Consider the following 16,876-nt stretch of genomic DNA (forward strand, 5'->3'; position numbering starts at 1 on the left):
TTTTTTACAAGGGATCCAACTTCAGTTGCCGTTAGTTCCTGGTAATTACCAGCTCACCACAGTAGTTTCTAAGTATATCATCTTTCAAAGGTCATGCAAAATTAAGTGAAGTCTCTTTAAACTTTTTGTGCTCCTTGTTTGAGGTAACAAGAGCAGAAAATTGGGCAGCAATGCCTTAAAAGCTTGAAAGGAGCATCCCAGATCAGAAAAAAATGGTAACTTTGATCTATAATTATTCATGAAATGTAAATGGGTAGATAATTTTTGTGGTCAGAAGCGGGTATTACCTTGCTTAAATGTGTAGTTATCTGTTTATCTGTTGCTTGGATCAGATTTTGCACCAACTGATCTTTAACTTGTTCACAAGTTGAAGGAATATCCAGGTGGAAAGGCTGTTACAAACAGAGACTATGCTAATATGATTGAGAGACTATGCTAATATGATTGAGAGAGTGGGCAAAGCGTTTGTTTGTGGTTCCATTAAAAATGGGGGGAAAAAGCTACTCAAGATGTTGGAAATTGCTGGCAATCAATCCTAAAGGTGATCAAAAGTTTTAAATGTTGAAGTTAGTGAAGTATAGTGCTTTAAAAATATTATCTATGTTTAGTCATTGCTAACTCAATGTAGCAGGTGAAACATTATAAATGTAGCAGGTTTTTGAGTGTCATCAGGGTAAATTAAAAAGACATCCACTTGAATTGTTTTTACTGAACAAAGTTAATGTAAATTGCATCTAATTTTCTGTGTGAATCAGATTTTACTCTTGTCAGCACATAGTGAATAACTGCAATCATATACATTATTTACTCGTACTTTTTACTAGCAGCTGAATTGTGGTTTCATCAGTTGCGGCATCTTTAGAGAGTACTAATACCTATAGCACACAATGTAACACTAACATACACAGTTAAAACAATGAACATAGACCCAGTATGTACATGGTTTCATTTTCTGTTTGGCTGCCATAAATGAGTTGTTTTTACCTAAGGGAAAGGCAACCACTCACCAAAGGTGCCCCCACCAGCTGACAGGGAAAGGAAAAAATTTAGTGTACTTGTATGTTGTTCTTTCAAGAAAATGATTTAAAAGTCAGTATTAGGTGTGTTTTTAACAGAGTTAGAACTGGAATGTTCTTTTGGCCTTTTATAAATCACCATATGTCTTTAAAAATATTAAAAATTCCCCGTACTCCGAGGTCTGTAAACCCTCCCGCCCCCTCCAAACTATTGTGTGGGTTCACTTGCCAGTCATCTGTAGCAGATTGATGCGAGGAGCACAGTAACATGTAACAGAAAACAGTATTTGCACTAGCAACTTTTGAGCACTAGCGCTTATTCCAGCAGTAGTACACACAACCACACAGACACCCAAATGCACACTCTCGTGGCCACAGCAAGACTAATTATTGATATGTGTTTATTGTTGAAAAGTTGCCTGAGCTGATGGAGGTGCAGGTGGAGAGTAGGTGGGAGAGGACACAAGGAGCAGGAAGTGGGGAAGAGGCAGGTTTTCAGGCAGCTGACTTCATGATCACAAAACAAGATGAAAAAAGTACAAGGGGTACAACAAGCAGAAGTGTAAGAAAGAGCAAGAAGGCAAGAAAAGGGTAGGAGGTAAAGGAGAGAGAAAGGTGAAGGTGAAAGGGAGAGGAGAGAGAAGGGGACCGAGAAAGGGGAAAAAGGAGAGAGGATGAGAAGAGGGGGAGAGAGGGAGTGGGAGAATGGCTACATGGGCAGAAGTGGGAGAGAAAAGGGAGAATGGATGAGAAGAGAGGGAGAGGAAGAGTGGCTCCATGGGGAGGGGGAATGGTGGGAGAAGGCATTGCATAATCTGGACAGCAGAAGAGTGATGTGGGCAGAAAAGAGTAGGGAAAAAAATATGGTAATGCTCTGTCATTCTAAGTTCACTGTCTCTACAACATAGTTTCACTTGAAAAGTAGCCAGAATTTTTGCAACTCCGACCCGACTAATTTTCACGTTCTACCAGGTACCGACCCACAACTATTCATGAGTTAAACATTCGGTCATTTAAGTGGTCTTCTTCGAAAGAAGTGCTCGCCAAAGTATTCTGTATAGCGCATGAAACACACCATGTGGAATTGTTACTGCGACCAGAAAGTACACACACTCATACTTTCAAACTATTTAATTTAGAAACACCAAACTTTCATTAAAATATTCGTAACTCCAGTCACGAGGTATTTGAACTGCAATTAATTCACTATTTCTTCCATTTTTCAGAGTATTTTTACAGAGCTATGTAATATGGAGTTACCAGTAGGCTGGTTAGCAAGCAACTCTCTCAAACTATTCTACTCACTGCCCACTCCACTATATTCGCTTGGGAACAGCTTAATTCTGATTGGCTGTTGATCCAAGCGACCAATCAGAATGTTCCTTCCAGATCATTCTCTCGCACCAATACTTGCCTTATCCAATCAATAATCTGGTAGTAATTTCAATTTCTAGTACATTGTTTAACCAAAATAAGTGAAGTAGGAATTCTTCTCCAGATTGATAAATAAACTTATTCCTCCTCTAACTTTCATTCTGGCTGCTTTTATACAAAAGCAAGCTCACACCGCCATACATCATGTGAATCATGGTTGCACCATAACTTTCTCAAGGTATGTTTGTACAAGGTTTTATGAAAAATGATGTATTAAGTTTTAACGTATGTACCACATACACTCTATCAATCATTCTCACACACTCACACAACAAAATATAATCAAATAATAATTTTGACCTATTTTTGTATTACATAATGCACAGTGACTAAAGCGTTAAAAAAGAAAATTCTAATTAATTGATTTTTATGCACTGGTAACTTTGGAATGGCTTCAAATGATAATGCAAGTCAATCTGTATTTGTTCCTAATATGGTTTTAAAAAACAAGCATTTGTTTTAGGACTTTCAGGTGATTTTCTTTATCTCTGGTATAATAATAAATAAAAATCTGAAATTTTGACAATATCGCTCCATTAATAACAAAAGGCTGTGTACCAAATTTGAACAAAATTGAATAATAACTAATATGGATTATTTAGATTCGTAGAGGGTATGAATCTTCGTATTGACTGACTGTTATGCTATGAAGTTCTCATGCAGGCAGCGTCAGCTGTGCTGTGAGCAAAGCAGGGGGAGGGGGGGAAGAAAAAACATAGCCATCCTGCAGCCACTGTACCAAACAGCTGTGTGCCTTACTGCAACGAATGTCGTCTTATAATAACTTGCCACGTTACAATCTATCACCTGTTTCCATGACAAGAAGTTCCTTCCTTACAGCCTTGGCATCTGTGGACACCACATCTGTAGTGGAAAACAGTATTTGTTGAAATGTACCAATAACCATAATAGAGCTTCACAATCAGATAAAATCCTATCCAGCTTATCCATAAACAAGTCTCCCATGCCATATGCTACTCTGACATCAGTAGACCTATTAACCAGCCACCAATTAGTACTCCTGATCACCCAGCATCAGCCTGGCCTTGGAAAACTCAACCACATCCTCCACCAGGACTTTGGCTGCCTCACACATGCTCTGAGATGACAGATATCCTACTCAAAATGATACTCCCCCCCCCCCCCCCCCCTCAAAGTAGAGTTATGCTCCTTGTCCATTCCTACTCTCTGTCGTGCCCGCCATGGATTGTTCTGTTGTGGTCAGTCCAGGTGCCAGACTGTTCCATACACCCAACCACCATGTCCTACAGCATTCCAGTCACAGGCAGTGCCAACCCAATAAGGATGGCCAAAAGTGAAAATAGCAATGTTACACAGTATTTCAGCTATGCTATTCTATTTGGGCATGACAAGTAACCAGCTGTCTACTTGCATAAATGGCCACCACCAAGCTGTGGAAAGCAACAGCACTAATGACTTCAAGAGCTGCTTCACTGTGCAGGCCATTTGGATAGTCACTTACAGCACAAGTTTTTCTGAACTATGCAGGTCAGAATTGTCTCTCTAGCATATCCTGAACTTTTACAACCCCCCTGCCCCAAATCCCCAGTAACCTCTTCCCACTGGTTCCCCTTGCCTTGTCCCATCCCTCTTCTGTCTGCACCACTCCTTCTCTTCCCAGATCATGTAATGCCTTCTCCCACCCTTCTTCCTCCCCCCACCCATTTGGGCCTCCTCCATCTCCCTCTGTCTCTCTCTCCTCTCCCATTTTTCAGCTCATCTTCCTTCTCTGTCCTGCCCCTTTCTTCCTCTCTTATCTTCACCTTTTTTTCTCTCCTGCCCCCTCCCCCTTCCTTTTTTCCCTTCTCTTTCTTCCTACATCTGTTTTTGTTGTACGCTCTGTAGTTTTCGCTTTCTGTTGTGCAGCCATGAAGTCATGTCTGGAGACTTGCCTCTGCCCCCCCCCCCCCCACTCCTAGTGTCTGTCGATCCCCATCCCCTCCCCACCTCTCTGAGCTCAGGCAGCTACTTTCAATAATTATCAATAATTAGTCTTGCCATGGCCACGGGAGTGAGCATTGGGGTGTTTGCCTGTGCGCACGCACTTGTGTGTGTGTGTGTGTGTGTGTGTGTGTGTGTGTGTGTGTGTGTGTGTGTGTGTGTGTGTATGCGCCCACGCGCGCGCATGTGTACTATTGCTGGAAAATGAGCTAGTGCTCGAAAGCTAGTGTGAATGCTGTTTTCTGTAGTGTGTTACTGTGCTCCATGCATCAATCCACTATATAGGTGAGTGCTTGCTTTTCCCTTATTTAACATATTGCTCCATCCAGGAATTTCCATAATTATTGTTAATTTTACCAAAGGTAAGTCTTAAGCAAACTTTAGTAATCTTGATAAAATTGTCTCTGCCTTCCAGCAATGTCAAGTAGTTTAAAATCCATGAGCTTTCGACTGAATGCTCCTCGGGTATAGTCAAATGGTGACTGCCATATGACTGCTGCTGCCATCCTTATGCAGCTGCACCACCTTCAGTGATGTCACTTCTGATCACTCCAGTGCTGTGTATGGTAATGTTTTCGTTGCACACTTGCTGCGCCTTCTGATGGCTGTGTTCCAAGCCGTGCATAGTTGCAGGCTGCCAACTTTATTAAGGGACTGTTTTAACCAGATGGATGGCGTCATGATGGGGAATCCATTACTTCCTGTCAATCCAGCTTGCTTATGGGGTACGTTGAGGACATCACCCTTGACACGGTTCCTGCAAAGCCTAGTTGCTTTTATCATTACATTGACGACACAATCATTGTCTGGTCTCATGGATGTGAAAAACTGGGAGGATTCTTGGACAACATCCACAGCATCCATGACAACATCAAGTTCACGATGGAGGTAGAAACAGATGGTGCCTTGCCTTTTCTTGATGTTCTCATCTGCCAGAAAGAAAATGGGTGTCTCAGCCACAGTGTTCACTGGAAACCCACCCACATGGACCAATATGTGCTACCAACTATTGCCACCCTTTGTAGAAGAGTTCTGTTTTGAGGATTGTGATGCATAGAGAAGAAGTCATTTCAGATACTGAAAGCCTTTCAAGGCAGCTGAACCACTTATGAAAAGTATTCAAGGGAAATGGCTACAACAACTGCCAGATTTCACAGGCCGTCTTGCCAAAGAAACGCAAGTAGAAGTTCCGCAAGGACAACACTGAGATGGTTGTGGTTTACTCATTCTTTGGCTCAATAAGATGAAACATTAGCTGGCTCCTAAAGAGGTATAAAATTGATTTTGTCCTCAGGATCCCAGCTAAAATACGACAACCGATGAGGCCTGTGAAAGACGATGTAGGTCTCAGAATGACAGGAGTATACAGAATACCCTGTGGAAATGGACAGTTTTATGTAAGACTATGTACTGTTGAACATGTAGAACATGCAAGGTCTTTCCATGTACGGCATCGCGAGAAATTAGTGATAGGGGAATATACTCTAGAAAACGGGCACAGTATTGCATTGCTGAGACATCTGGTGTTACATGGATTAATAGTTTCTGGGACAGTGTCATAAAAGAAGCAATTGAGATAAAAATTCCTTAGAACACTGTCAATAAAAATGCCGGCCTGCAGATAAGCACAGCTTGGAACCTGACCATCAGCAGATCAAAGTGCGTATGGCAAGCACACAACAAAAACATTAACATATGTAGCGCAGGAGCAAATGCCAGTGATGTTACTGAAGGCAGTGCAAAGGCAACAGCAATCATTAGACAATCAGCACGTGACAGTGGCCAAGGAACACTTTGCCGAATGTTTGTGGATTTTAAACCACTTGATGCACCTGGAAGTCTTAAGAGAATTTCATCAGCATATATCGCCACGAAACTACGCATTCGTATATTTAGTAATCTTACTATTGGATCACTTTTGTACATGCCAGTGGTGCCTGACTTTTTATATTGTAATCTAGTACAATTATTATTTTAAGCTTCCACACACACACACACCACCACACAAACACCTAAATGTACATGCCTGTGGTAGTGACGAGACTGAGACCATGGGTGTACTACGGGTGTACCACAGGCTGTACATTTGGGGGTCTTTGTGGTCGTGTGGGCAAATGTGTACTCTACTTGAAAAAAAGCAAGAGCTCAAAACATAGTGTTAACTGTTTTCTATCACATGTTTCTCATTGCCACCCACCAGTCCTCTATAGGTAAGTGGTTGCTTTTCCTTTACTTTTCCATTGAGGAATTTCCATTATTGTTGTAGAATTATTTGAAGTTTCATATTACCTGCAATAATTAATTAGGTCTCAATTCTATGTTCAGGACGGGACTGAAAACCGAATGGTGGACAGCCTGTCACTTATTGATGCTGTAATGCCAGATATTGTTGCTACCCGCCAAAATCAACAGAATCAGCAGAAGCAACAGATTGTTAAAACTGAGATGCCTGACATGAATGGTGAAGAGGGTAAGTATACAAACTACGTATCTTATGAGCAATTTGGACATTATCACGACCAGTGAACTGGAAGATTTAATATTGCGGACAGGGAGAAAGTGAAGAATCTGGTCACCTATAAGCTGCTCAAAAGTATTTTGCAATACACTCAAGACTTGCATAGTTTGTGTCTCTGTTTTCTCAGTACTTTTCTGACCACAGGAAATAACCACTTACAGCCACGTGTGTAGGGGAAAAGTAATCCTCAATTCTTAGTGCTGTGAACAGGACAAAGCAGCTTGTGTACTTAGTTCATTCTACCCATGCTGCAAAAGGTCATTTTGAGCTTACACAGTGCACATGTTGTCACTTTATGGCTAGATGGTTGCCGGAATGGGATGTTGCCCATTAGGTTTGCATAAATGATGGTGCATCATTCGAACATTTGGTCACTGTTGTGAGACACGAGGCATTGGAGCGGTTGCCTGCAGTTGACAGCACCAGATGACGCCCACAGTTTTTAAATTATGAGTCCTAAGGTGTCCCAAGGATATGCAGCAGAACTGCAGGCAGCATTTTTTGGGGAAACTGGAAACGCCCAACTTTATCGACATGATCAGTATAGAGCCTAGGCATCCACTACGAAACTCTCTGTGACTATGATGTGTGAAAGACATTGGGCAGAGAACATCTTGAATGGAACGTGGATCAGTGATATCATATTGTCATTGACTGTGAGTGCAAGATTTGTCTGGTACCTGATGCTATCATAGAAGTGTGGAGATGGCCAGGTACCAGTACAACCCTCAGCAGCCACGTAGGTCCACAGGTGTAGCAGGGAGGAGTGTTTAGTCATGGACTGATATCGTGTAAGGATGTCGGGCATCTTTCATCATTATTGAAGTAATTTGATAGCAGTGTATTGTCAGTGCAGCACCCTCCAACCTGTTGTCCAGCCCAGTATTCAACATTTGACAAGGGCTCACCATTCAAAATGATGATGCATGATCACGTTGGGTCCACCTGGTATACACACATTTCTGTGAGGCAATGGCTTGCAGGATCTGCTCACATGAACACAGTTGAGCCTGTTAGGACCAGCTGAAACTTGCAGTATAGCCCCACATTTTTGTAGTGTATTTTCTTATTTTAGTAAGAGGGCAACTGTAAACTTATCAGGAGATCTGCCCTCAATATTAAATGACACGGAGAGTTAAGTGTGTTGTAGAGTCTGACACATTCATTTTTTACTCTGGCATCCAGGCAGCACATACATCTCATTTAGTATTTGTTGCATCTCTTTTCTACTCTTACAGTCTATACATTCAGCAAGCATCCAGAAACTCAAGCAGTTTGTGTTCAGGAAAGTGAAATAAGAGCTTTGATGTATGTTGAGGTTTGCAAACATGGCAAAGAACCTAAAAGATCAATTCAACATAATGGATTCTGACTTGAAAACGGATTATAAGCTGAATTTCAAGAAAAGTAAATTAAGGTTAATGGAATGTAGTTGAATTAAATCATGTGATGCAGGGTCATAGGTGAGTTTTACTATTTGGACAGCAAAATAACTGACATTAACTGAAGTAGAGAGGATATAAAATGCCCAGTGGCAAGAGCAAGAAAAATATTCCTGAAAAAGAAGTTTGTTAATATAAAATGTAAAGTGTAAAAAAAAAAGTCTTTTCTGAAGGTTGTAGCGAAGTGAAGACAGTAAACAGTACAGACGAGAACAGAAGTTTTGAAATGTGATGTTACAAAAGAATGATAAAGATTCAATGGGTAGATCCTACAACTGAAGAAGAGCTACTGAATTAGATTTGGGAGATAATAAATTTATTGCACAACTTCACTAAGAGAAGTGATCAGTTGACAGGACATCAAAATAGTTAATTTTTTATTGAGAGAGATGGGGGACAAGAGGGCATAAACATTTATAGACAGACCAAGGTGTGACTACAGTAAGCAGGTTAGAGTGGCCATAGGTATCAACAGTCAGGTAGAGATGATGAGGCTTTCACGGGATGGAAGATTATGGAGAACTGCATCAAACCAATCTTCGGTCTGAAAGCAAGAACAGTAATGTGGGAAACCTCTGATTTATAGAGGTCTTAGTTGTATTCAATTTTATGAAGGCGACCTTTTATATTTTTTGTTAGGAGGCACCATGGGTGCCATGGGAATCTACCAATATTTCTGACATCTTGAGCCAGTATTATCTGTCACAAAAGAAATTTATGCTGTGAACCACAGTCCATAGAGCTCTTCAACCATCAGACACAAGAGGACTTCGCCAAAGTACTGTGACGTGAGTACATTTTGAAAGGAATCTGACACTCGAATTAATAATTTAGGATGAACTGCAGTCAGAACTGATTGTGCCTGTGAAAATGATAGAGACCCAAGAAGAAAGAGGAAAACAAGAGGTCATTTATTTGTACTATACTTGCTTGGCCTCTAGAAAAATTGGTGGGCTTGTGTGGCAATACACAGTATACAGGCTTGTTACACATGGATTCATTACCTGCGTTTTTATACATATGTGATTTTAGTTTTGAGTGCAGTGCTGTCATCTGTTAAAGAGTACTCGGTTTCTCAACGAGTATTTAAGGAATAATGTAGGCATAAAACTTTCTCCAATTTCATGGAAGAATGTAGCTGATGAACATACCATCAAGATTTTCTGGCGAAAGTTTAATATTAAGATGGAAATTGATGTTATTGGAGATGCATGGACCGACATCACTTCAAAAATGTATGACCATCCTGTAGAGGGATTTTTGGCTGTTTCATTGCTAAATTTTTAAGTGTATAAATTTTGCATTAATTTGTGATTCAGGAAAATAATGATTTATTTTGGTAAAAATACTGAGAAACTCTGTTATTTTAAGCTTAATATGCGAGTAAACAAGAAACTATCCCCAAATTTAAGATAAAATATGACTTGGTTATGTGCAGCAATAACTATAATGTATAATGTGAATTACATTGTTAAATGGTGTGCACTGTAGGAAGCTCAGCCATCAGTGATGATCTGCTCGTGTCTAGTATAGGAGAGAGTAACGCCAGTTAAATAAACCTGCTCATGCATAGGTGAGTGGTTATAAATAAGGGACACTATAGCATCAGAATGGGCTATGCAGTCATTTTGAGAAAAGGGGCATGTTGACTAGGTGCAATACACACAGAAATTGAAAATGTGTTAACTTTTGTAATGAGTAAAAATTTCTCCAAAAGAAGGAAGGTAAAAACAAATACAGGAGGAAGTGTAATGTTTAGGATACCAAGCACATCAGTAACACAGAAAATAGTTTGACTGCTGTTGGGTTTAGTCACAAAAATAGTTAATGTGAGGCAAAAGAGGATGGGTAACTAGATTGAAGGATAGATAAAGGGGTTGCCTTGAGTTGATGGTGAGTACATCAAGATGAGATTGGAGTATGAACGAGGCATGAAGACAGTGGAGGAAGGGGCCAAGTAAAACTGCGCTGGCAACAGATAAGATGTGAGTATTGGAGACCTTGTACCTTTAGAGCCCAGGGAACAAAGAAAAATGTCTATGGTTTGTTAACAGTCTCATTTATCCTTCTTCCTGCTTGTTTTCTTCTGTATATTACATAACCTCCCTCCTTCAGTTAATATGATCATTGAGCAATACACAGTGGGGAAAGGGATCAGTTAATTCACTGAATCCATTGTGAAGATAAATTCCTTGTAAATTTAGAACTGTCCCTTCATGTGGTCTGAAAAATATCTAAGGCCTTGATTGTGGTGGTAGGAATGTCACGGAGTGAGCAGAGAAGAGTGTTGTAGGAAGGAGAGACCTGTTGAAAGGCAGTACTAGGAAGCAGAGTTCAAGAAAACTGTTGATGCATAAAATTATTCCTCTTATTAAATGCTAACACTCTCCCCCCTACCCATCCCTTAAATTCTGCTTTCCATTTACTGTTTTTTCCCTTCTGCTCCTCTTGCATTTTGAAACCGAATTTTGTAATATTAAGCACATAATATGATATCCATTTCTCGCCTACAGTGTATTAATCCTCTGAGGTCCTGATACAGCATATAGTTTAGATAATTTTTTGTGTATGTGCTCGTACTAAATAGGGTTAAAATTTGAGAATAGATCTGAAAATCCTTTTATTAAAACAAAAATGTACAGTCAATACATAAAAAGGATATTTCTTTAAAAATGAAGTCTTAGAAATAGATGATGAGTTCAGTTATTGACTTCTACATAGATATTCTGAAAACCACTGTGAAGTGCTTGGCAGATCACAGTTTAACATGGTGTCACATGTTTGGGTTTCTTTCTATTCCAAATTATATATGGAGTACAGGAAGAATGATTGCTTAAAATGACTCTGTGGACGCCTTACTCGGTTTCTTAATGTTATTCTCTGAATTTCAATCATAACTCAACAAAGTGGCCTGTAAACAGAATTTCTGCTATGTGGCCTGTAAACAACAGTACCACTACACCAGTCAAGTTGTTCAGCCATATCCAATTAGCAGGGAATGGTGAGACTTGTCATGCTGAAACATGTATTGATTTTTTTTTGCCACTGTTGGTTAATTGAAACACAGAATTGTAGCCACTGACACGAACTAGAAGTCACTTAAACAAAATCATGAAAATAGTTGTTTTTCTTGCTTACTGCTTGCAGTGAAGGCTGATCACCCCTGGAAATCACGAGCTGTTGGTATGGTGAGTGTTGTGCACATGGTCAGGAAGTGCAGCTATCTTATGGCAGCATTCACTAAAGAGGAATATCGCTGCTTGGTTTTGGTGAAAAAGGGAAACCAATATTTGTTTCTTTAGTATGCATTTCCTTCTAATTTATGGTACATATTTCGAAACATATTGTCCTCACGCTAGTTCAAATTATGAAAGACATTCTGTACATCTGCATCTACTCCACAAGCCACTTTACACTGAACATTGTCTGCCCTCACAGATGATGGTGAACCATATAAATGTTTTTTGTGTGCTATGGACACATATGACAGATGCCAAATGAAACCATCAATAGAAAACTCGCATGAAGACTATGTGATACATGATTAGCTTCAGTTAGGAAAATAAAGCAAAAAGGAATGCTCTGCATGAAATTTAAAAAGGGAGGAATCTTCATGGAGAATTTCATACTTTATATCATCAACTACGAATATCACCAGACAAATTCTTCGAATACATGTGAATGAGCAGAGTAGCTTTTGACTGTCTCATCAACAAATTAAAGACAAATGTTTTCTACATGATCAAGAACTATCAACAGCAGATAAATGTGGAAGAATGACTGACTACTGTAAATACAAAGGAATGAACATGGTATCCGAGAGCTAGCTGTTGTGTAATGGTAGCGTGCTCGGTTTGCAATTGTGGTTGACATAGGGACCTGAGTTCAGTCCTGTCTCCTTCTTATGTTTTAACATACAAAGTTTTATGGGTACTCATTTGCATTGCATTGCTAAGTAAATTTTTAAGGTCTTGCCAAAGTACGAAAATAATTCATCAGCCAAGTGTTTCAGCTGATCTAAGTAGTCTGTATAAGAGTACAAAATTTTTGAAAAGAAAGTCAAATGTTTTGTGAAATGATTTGTCTAAAAGTTTGAAATAAAGAATATTAGAGAAACATTTTATGCACCTTGTTTTCTGTTCATTATTTCGAGCATCATTGAAAGGCACGTTGAATATTTCTCTCATATATTTATTTCTTTTACACAAATCATTTCACAAAATATTTGACCGATTTATTTCATTTTTTGTTTTCAAGTTTTATTCATAAAACATACTCTTATTGAGGCCTCATTTGACTTCCTAATGTCTTCTGTTCTCAAAAATCCTAACTTTGGTACTTGATTCGAAGGAAACCTTTTTGACATTTAAATATCACACCAATGTATCCTTTTATGTGCAAAATAGCTAGGCCTTGAACAGATGAACTTTTTGACACTTCATTTACATAGCTTGCAGCAGCTTTTCCTGAAATATTTCAATTTTTTCCTCAACTTATTAATTAAGTTTTTCTTAATTACTCTGATTACTTTCAAGCAATTAAATATTTTCATGCAAAACAAGACCGCACACTGGTCACTTTGATAATCCGTTTATCTCTCTTTGTTTGACTATGAAAATCTCAATCTCAAGAACAAAAAGAGATATCATTTTGCTTTCAACTTTAAATACAATTTAGATATATTGGTTACATTTCATAAGCAGTAATGTATGGCCTAAAATGACCTAAACGGAAAGTCCACGCAATGTGATTTTACCTCTGCCAACTCTTAAAAATTTCGTGCTACCATGTACTTTTTTTGTGTGTATGTTTGTGTTTGTTTGTGTGTCTATCGACGTGCAAGCGCTTTCGTTTGGTAAGTCACATCATCTTTGTTTATATAGAGGGAAACATTCCACGCGGGAAAAATATATTTAAAAACAAAGATGATGTGACTTACCATACGAAAGCGCTGGCAGGTCGGTAGAAACACAGACAGACACATACATACACACAAAATTCAAGCTTTCGCAACAAACTGTTGCCTCATCAGGAAAGAGGGAAGGAGAGGGAAAGACGAAAGGATGTGGGTTTTAAGGGACGAGGATAAGGAGTCATTCCAATCCCGGGAGCGGAAAGACTTACCTTAGGGGGAAAAAAGGACGGGTATACACTCGCACACACACACACACATCCATCCACACATGTACAGACACAAGCAGACATATTTAAAGACAAAGAGTTTGGGCAGAGATGTCAGTCGAGGCGGAAGTGCAGAGACAAAGATGATGTTGAATGACAGGTGAGGTATGAGTGGCGGCAACTTGAAATTAGCGGAGATTGAGGCCTGGTGGGTATCGGGAAGAGAGGATATATTGAAGAGCAAGTTCCCATCTCCGGAGTTCGGATAGGTTGGTGTTGGTGGGAAGTATCCAGATAATCCGGACGGTGTAACACTGTGCCAAGATGTGCTGGCCGTGCACCAAGGCATGTTTGGCCACAGAGTGATCTTCATTACCAACAAACACTGTCTGCCTGTGTCCATTCATCCTGGGGTCAGCCAGTTGCTACTTGTACTGACATAAAAAGCAGTGCAGTGTTGGTATATGACATGGCTTGTGTTATAGGTGGTCTGGCCACTGATGGGATAGGATAAGCCTCTATAGAACTTGAGTAGGAAGTGTTGAGTGGGTGGATTTGGCGTGTCTTGTACCTTGCTCTGCCACAGGAGTATGATTCGGTGGCAAGGGATTGGGAATTTGAGTGGCATAGGGATGAACTAGGACCCTGTTTGGTTGGGCAGGTGACAGAACACCATTTTAGGAGGGGTGGGAAGGATCTTGGGTACAATGTTCCTCATTTCAGAGCATAATGAGTGATAATCAAAGCCCTGATGAAGGATATGTTTCAGTTGTTCCAGTCCAGTTTTCAGTCCAGTGTGATACTGGGTGATGAGGGGAGTACTCCTTTGTAGCTGAGTCTTGGTGATGGTGATGGGAGTATTTGAGGGTGTGTGAGGGTATGGCACAAGAAATCTGTTTGTAGGCTGTATGGCACAAGAAATCTGTTTGTAGGCTATGTTCATGAAGCCTTCAGCATACTGGGCAAGGAAGTTCTCATCACTGCAGATGTATCATCTAAGGGTGACTACGCTGTGCATGAGAGGAATTTTTTGGTGTGGAAGGTATGGCAAATGTTGACATGCAGGTACCTTTGGTGGTTGGTGGTTTTAATGTGGATGGAAGTGGGGATGGAGTTGTTGGGGAAGTGGATTGTCTGCATCTGGAAAAGTTGGCACTGTGGGTAGAGGAGGACCAGATGAAGCAGTTGAGAGATACTGTTGAGATTGTGAAGGGAAGTGGACAGGGTGTCTTGGTCCTAAGTCCAGATCACAAAGATATCCCAGTGAACCTGAACCAGACTAGGAATTGCGAGTTTTGGGAGGCTATGAAGGTTTCCTCTGGATGACCTGTTAACAGGTTGGCATAGGAGACTGCCACCCCTCCCTACCATAGTGTTCTTTGCTGTAAAGAAATGTTTTTGATATGGATCAAGATGTGCGGATAATGCACAATAACACAAATTATTGTCAAATGACTTTTTATTTGACAGGATGTTAAGCACTTATCTCTGATGTGGGAAAAAGTCTAGATTCCTGACAGGTTGCTCTTATGTCAGTGGGAAGGTTGTTACGTGTGCTTCAAAGCTCATGTTAACTTTTGACATGTAGTTTATTTTAAAATTGTACTCGTACATTTTATTTCAGTTGTACCATCTCATTTGTTCAATAGAAAAAAATTCTTATGTAGCTATCAAACCCACTAAAATTGAGTTTCTGGTTTCTGCCTGCCCCTGTCAGGATTGAGACAAATGAACTGTAAAATACTGTTTGGTGCAGATATATTTGTATGTTGTTGTTGGTGAAAATTAGTGATGGTAGTGATGAAAACAGCATGAATAACAGTTACTACTACATCTGTTACTGCTGTGAAGACATCGACCTTCTAGTCATTCAGAGAAAACTATGTTTGGAGCGTAGCTTGTGTGGGTGTGAAACACAGATTACGGGGAAACAGAAATAAAGAAATTAGAATAATTTGAATTATGTGATATTGCATGATACTATTGCAAGTCAGGAGGACTGAATGAGTAAAAAATGAAATGATGAAAGAAATCAGCTCAAAAAATTATGTAATAAAAAAGCTAAGAGCTGAAGAGAAGTAAAGTTTGGACATGTTGACTCAACTTGCTGTGGAAAACTACAGTGGGACATATGGAGAAAGCAAAGAACGATGGTTTAAAATCTAAAGATGAACATATAAGGCAGATTGTTGATGGTGTAAAACAGAGCAGTTTTGCTGATGTAAAGAAGAACTCTCTGAAGTGACAACTGCATCATAACAATTACCAAAACAACATACAGTTGGTGTAATTGATAGTTATGGGTAAGCTGTGGGCCACAAAGAGCTATCCTGTAAAAAATCTTTCTGCTAAACACAGGAAACACTACATCAACTATAACCGCGTTAATAAAAATGCATATATTCATTTATTTTTTGGGCATTTGTTCATTTTGTAGCATGATTCCACCAGCTGTAACTGCGTTAATAAAAATGCATATATTCATTTATTTTTTGGGCATTTGTTCATTTTGTAGCATGATTCCACCAGCTCATTTTTAATGTACTTTTCGGCACGAGTGTTCCAATAACTTCCATTTACTTGTCTCTTTCTTCACAATACATTAATGTAAAGTTCACAGAACAGTCACTTTTTCTGAAACAGCTGTTGTTAACTAATATACCAAATCTCCCGAATGTTTTGTGTAGTCTATATGTAACAGGACATGTCAGTTGTATTCAGGTCTCAGTGCACTCTTTTATATTTCCAGAGATTATTTTCATTTTCAGAATTTAGGAATGGATCCTATTGTGCAAACATTGTACTGTCTGAGATGTGGTTTTTCAGTCTTGTTAGTTGTCACACTTGTCTAATTTTTGATTCACAGCTGTAACATCAAACGTTGCTGAAAACATGGAAGTTGATGGGAGCATTGAAATTCCACCAAGCAAAGCAACTGTATTGAGAGGCCATGAGTCTGAAGTGTTCATCTGTGCTTGGAACCCTACAACTGATCTTTTGGCTTCTGGGTTAGTGTTTTCAATGGGTTACAATTTTTGGTAATAACTTTTCTGTCATTATGGAAATCAGTAATTTCAAATTTGTCATTAATCATTTTGTACCCTTTCAGGTCAGGTGACAGCACAGCTAGGATATGGGATATGAGTGACAACTCATCATCTCCAAATCAGCTTGTTCTGAGACATTGTATTCAGAAGGGAGGAACAGAAGTACCAAGCAATAAGGATGTCACATCACTTGATTGGAATGTATGTAAGACGCATGCTCACTCATACATAAAGTGTGTATTTCTTACTTTTAAGTAATGGAAAATTTTTCTGTTGTTACCTGTATTGAGCTGCTGTTTACTGTGCTCTTCTACGAGATGCTTTTGACATCGTTCA

The 16,876-nt window shown here is 39.5% G+C and overlaps 1 protein-coding gene across 1 annotated transcript in view; it reads left to right on the forward strand.

The window, feature by feature from the left end:
• The window catches only part of LOC124596473 (F-box-like/WD repeat-containing protein TBL1XR1), a 166,489-nt gene that overhangs the window by 94,245 nt on the left and 55,368 nt on the right, over positions 1-16,876 (forward strand). Inside the window, exons 3-5 of the mRNA XM_047135616.1 lie at positions 6,738-6,882; positions 16,360-16,501; positions 16,603-16,741. Of these exons, the coding sequence (XP_046991572.1) occupies positions 6,738-6,882; positions 16,360-16,501; positions 16,603-16,741 (426 nt within the window). The remainder of the gene's footprint in view (positions 1-6,737; positions 6,883-16,359; positions 16,502-16,602; positions 16,742-16,876) is intronic.

This window comes from Schistocerca americana, chromosome 2 (assembly GCF_021461395.2).
Source record: "Schistocerca americana isolate TAMUIC-IGC-003095 chromosome 2, iqSchAmer2.1, whole genome shotgun sequence".
NCBI classification, from domain to species: domain Eukaryota; kingdom Metazoa; phylum Arthropoda; class Insecta; order Orthoptera; family Acrididae; genus Schistocerca; species Schistocerca americana.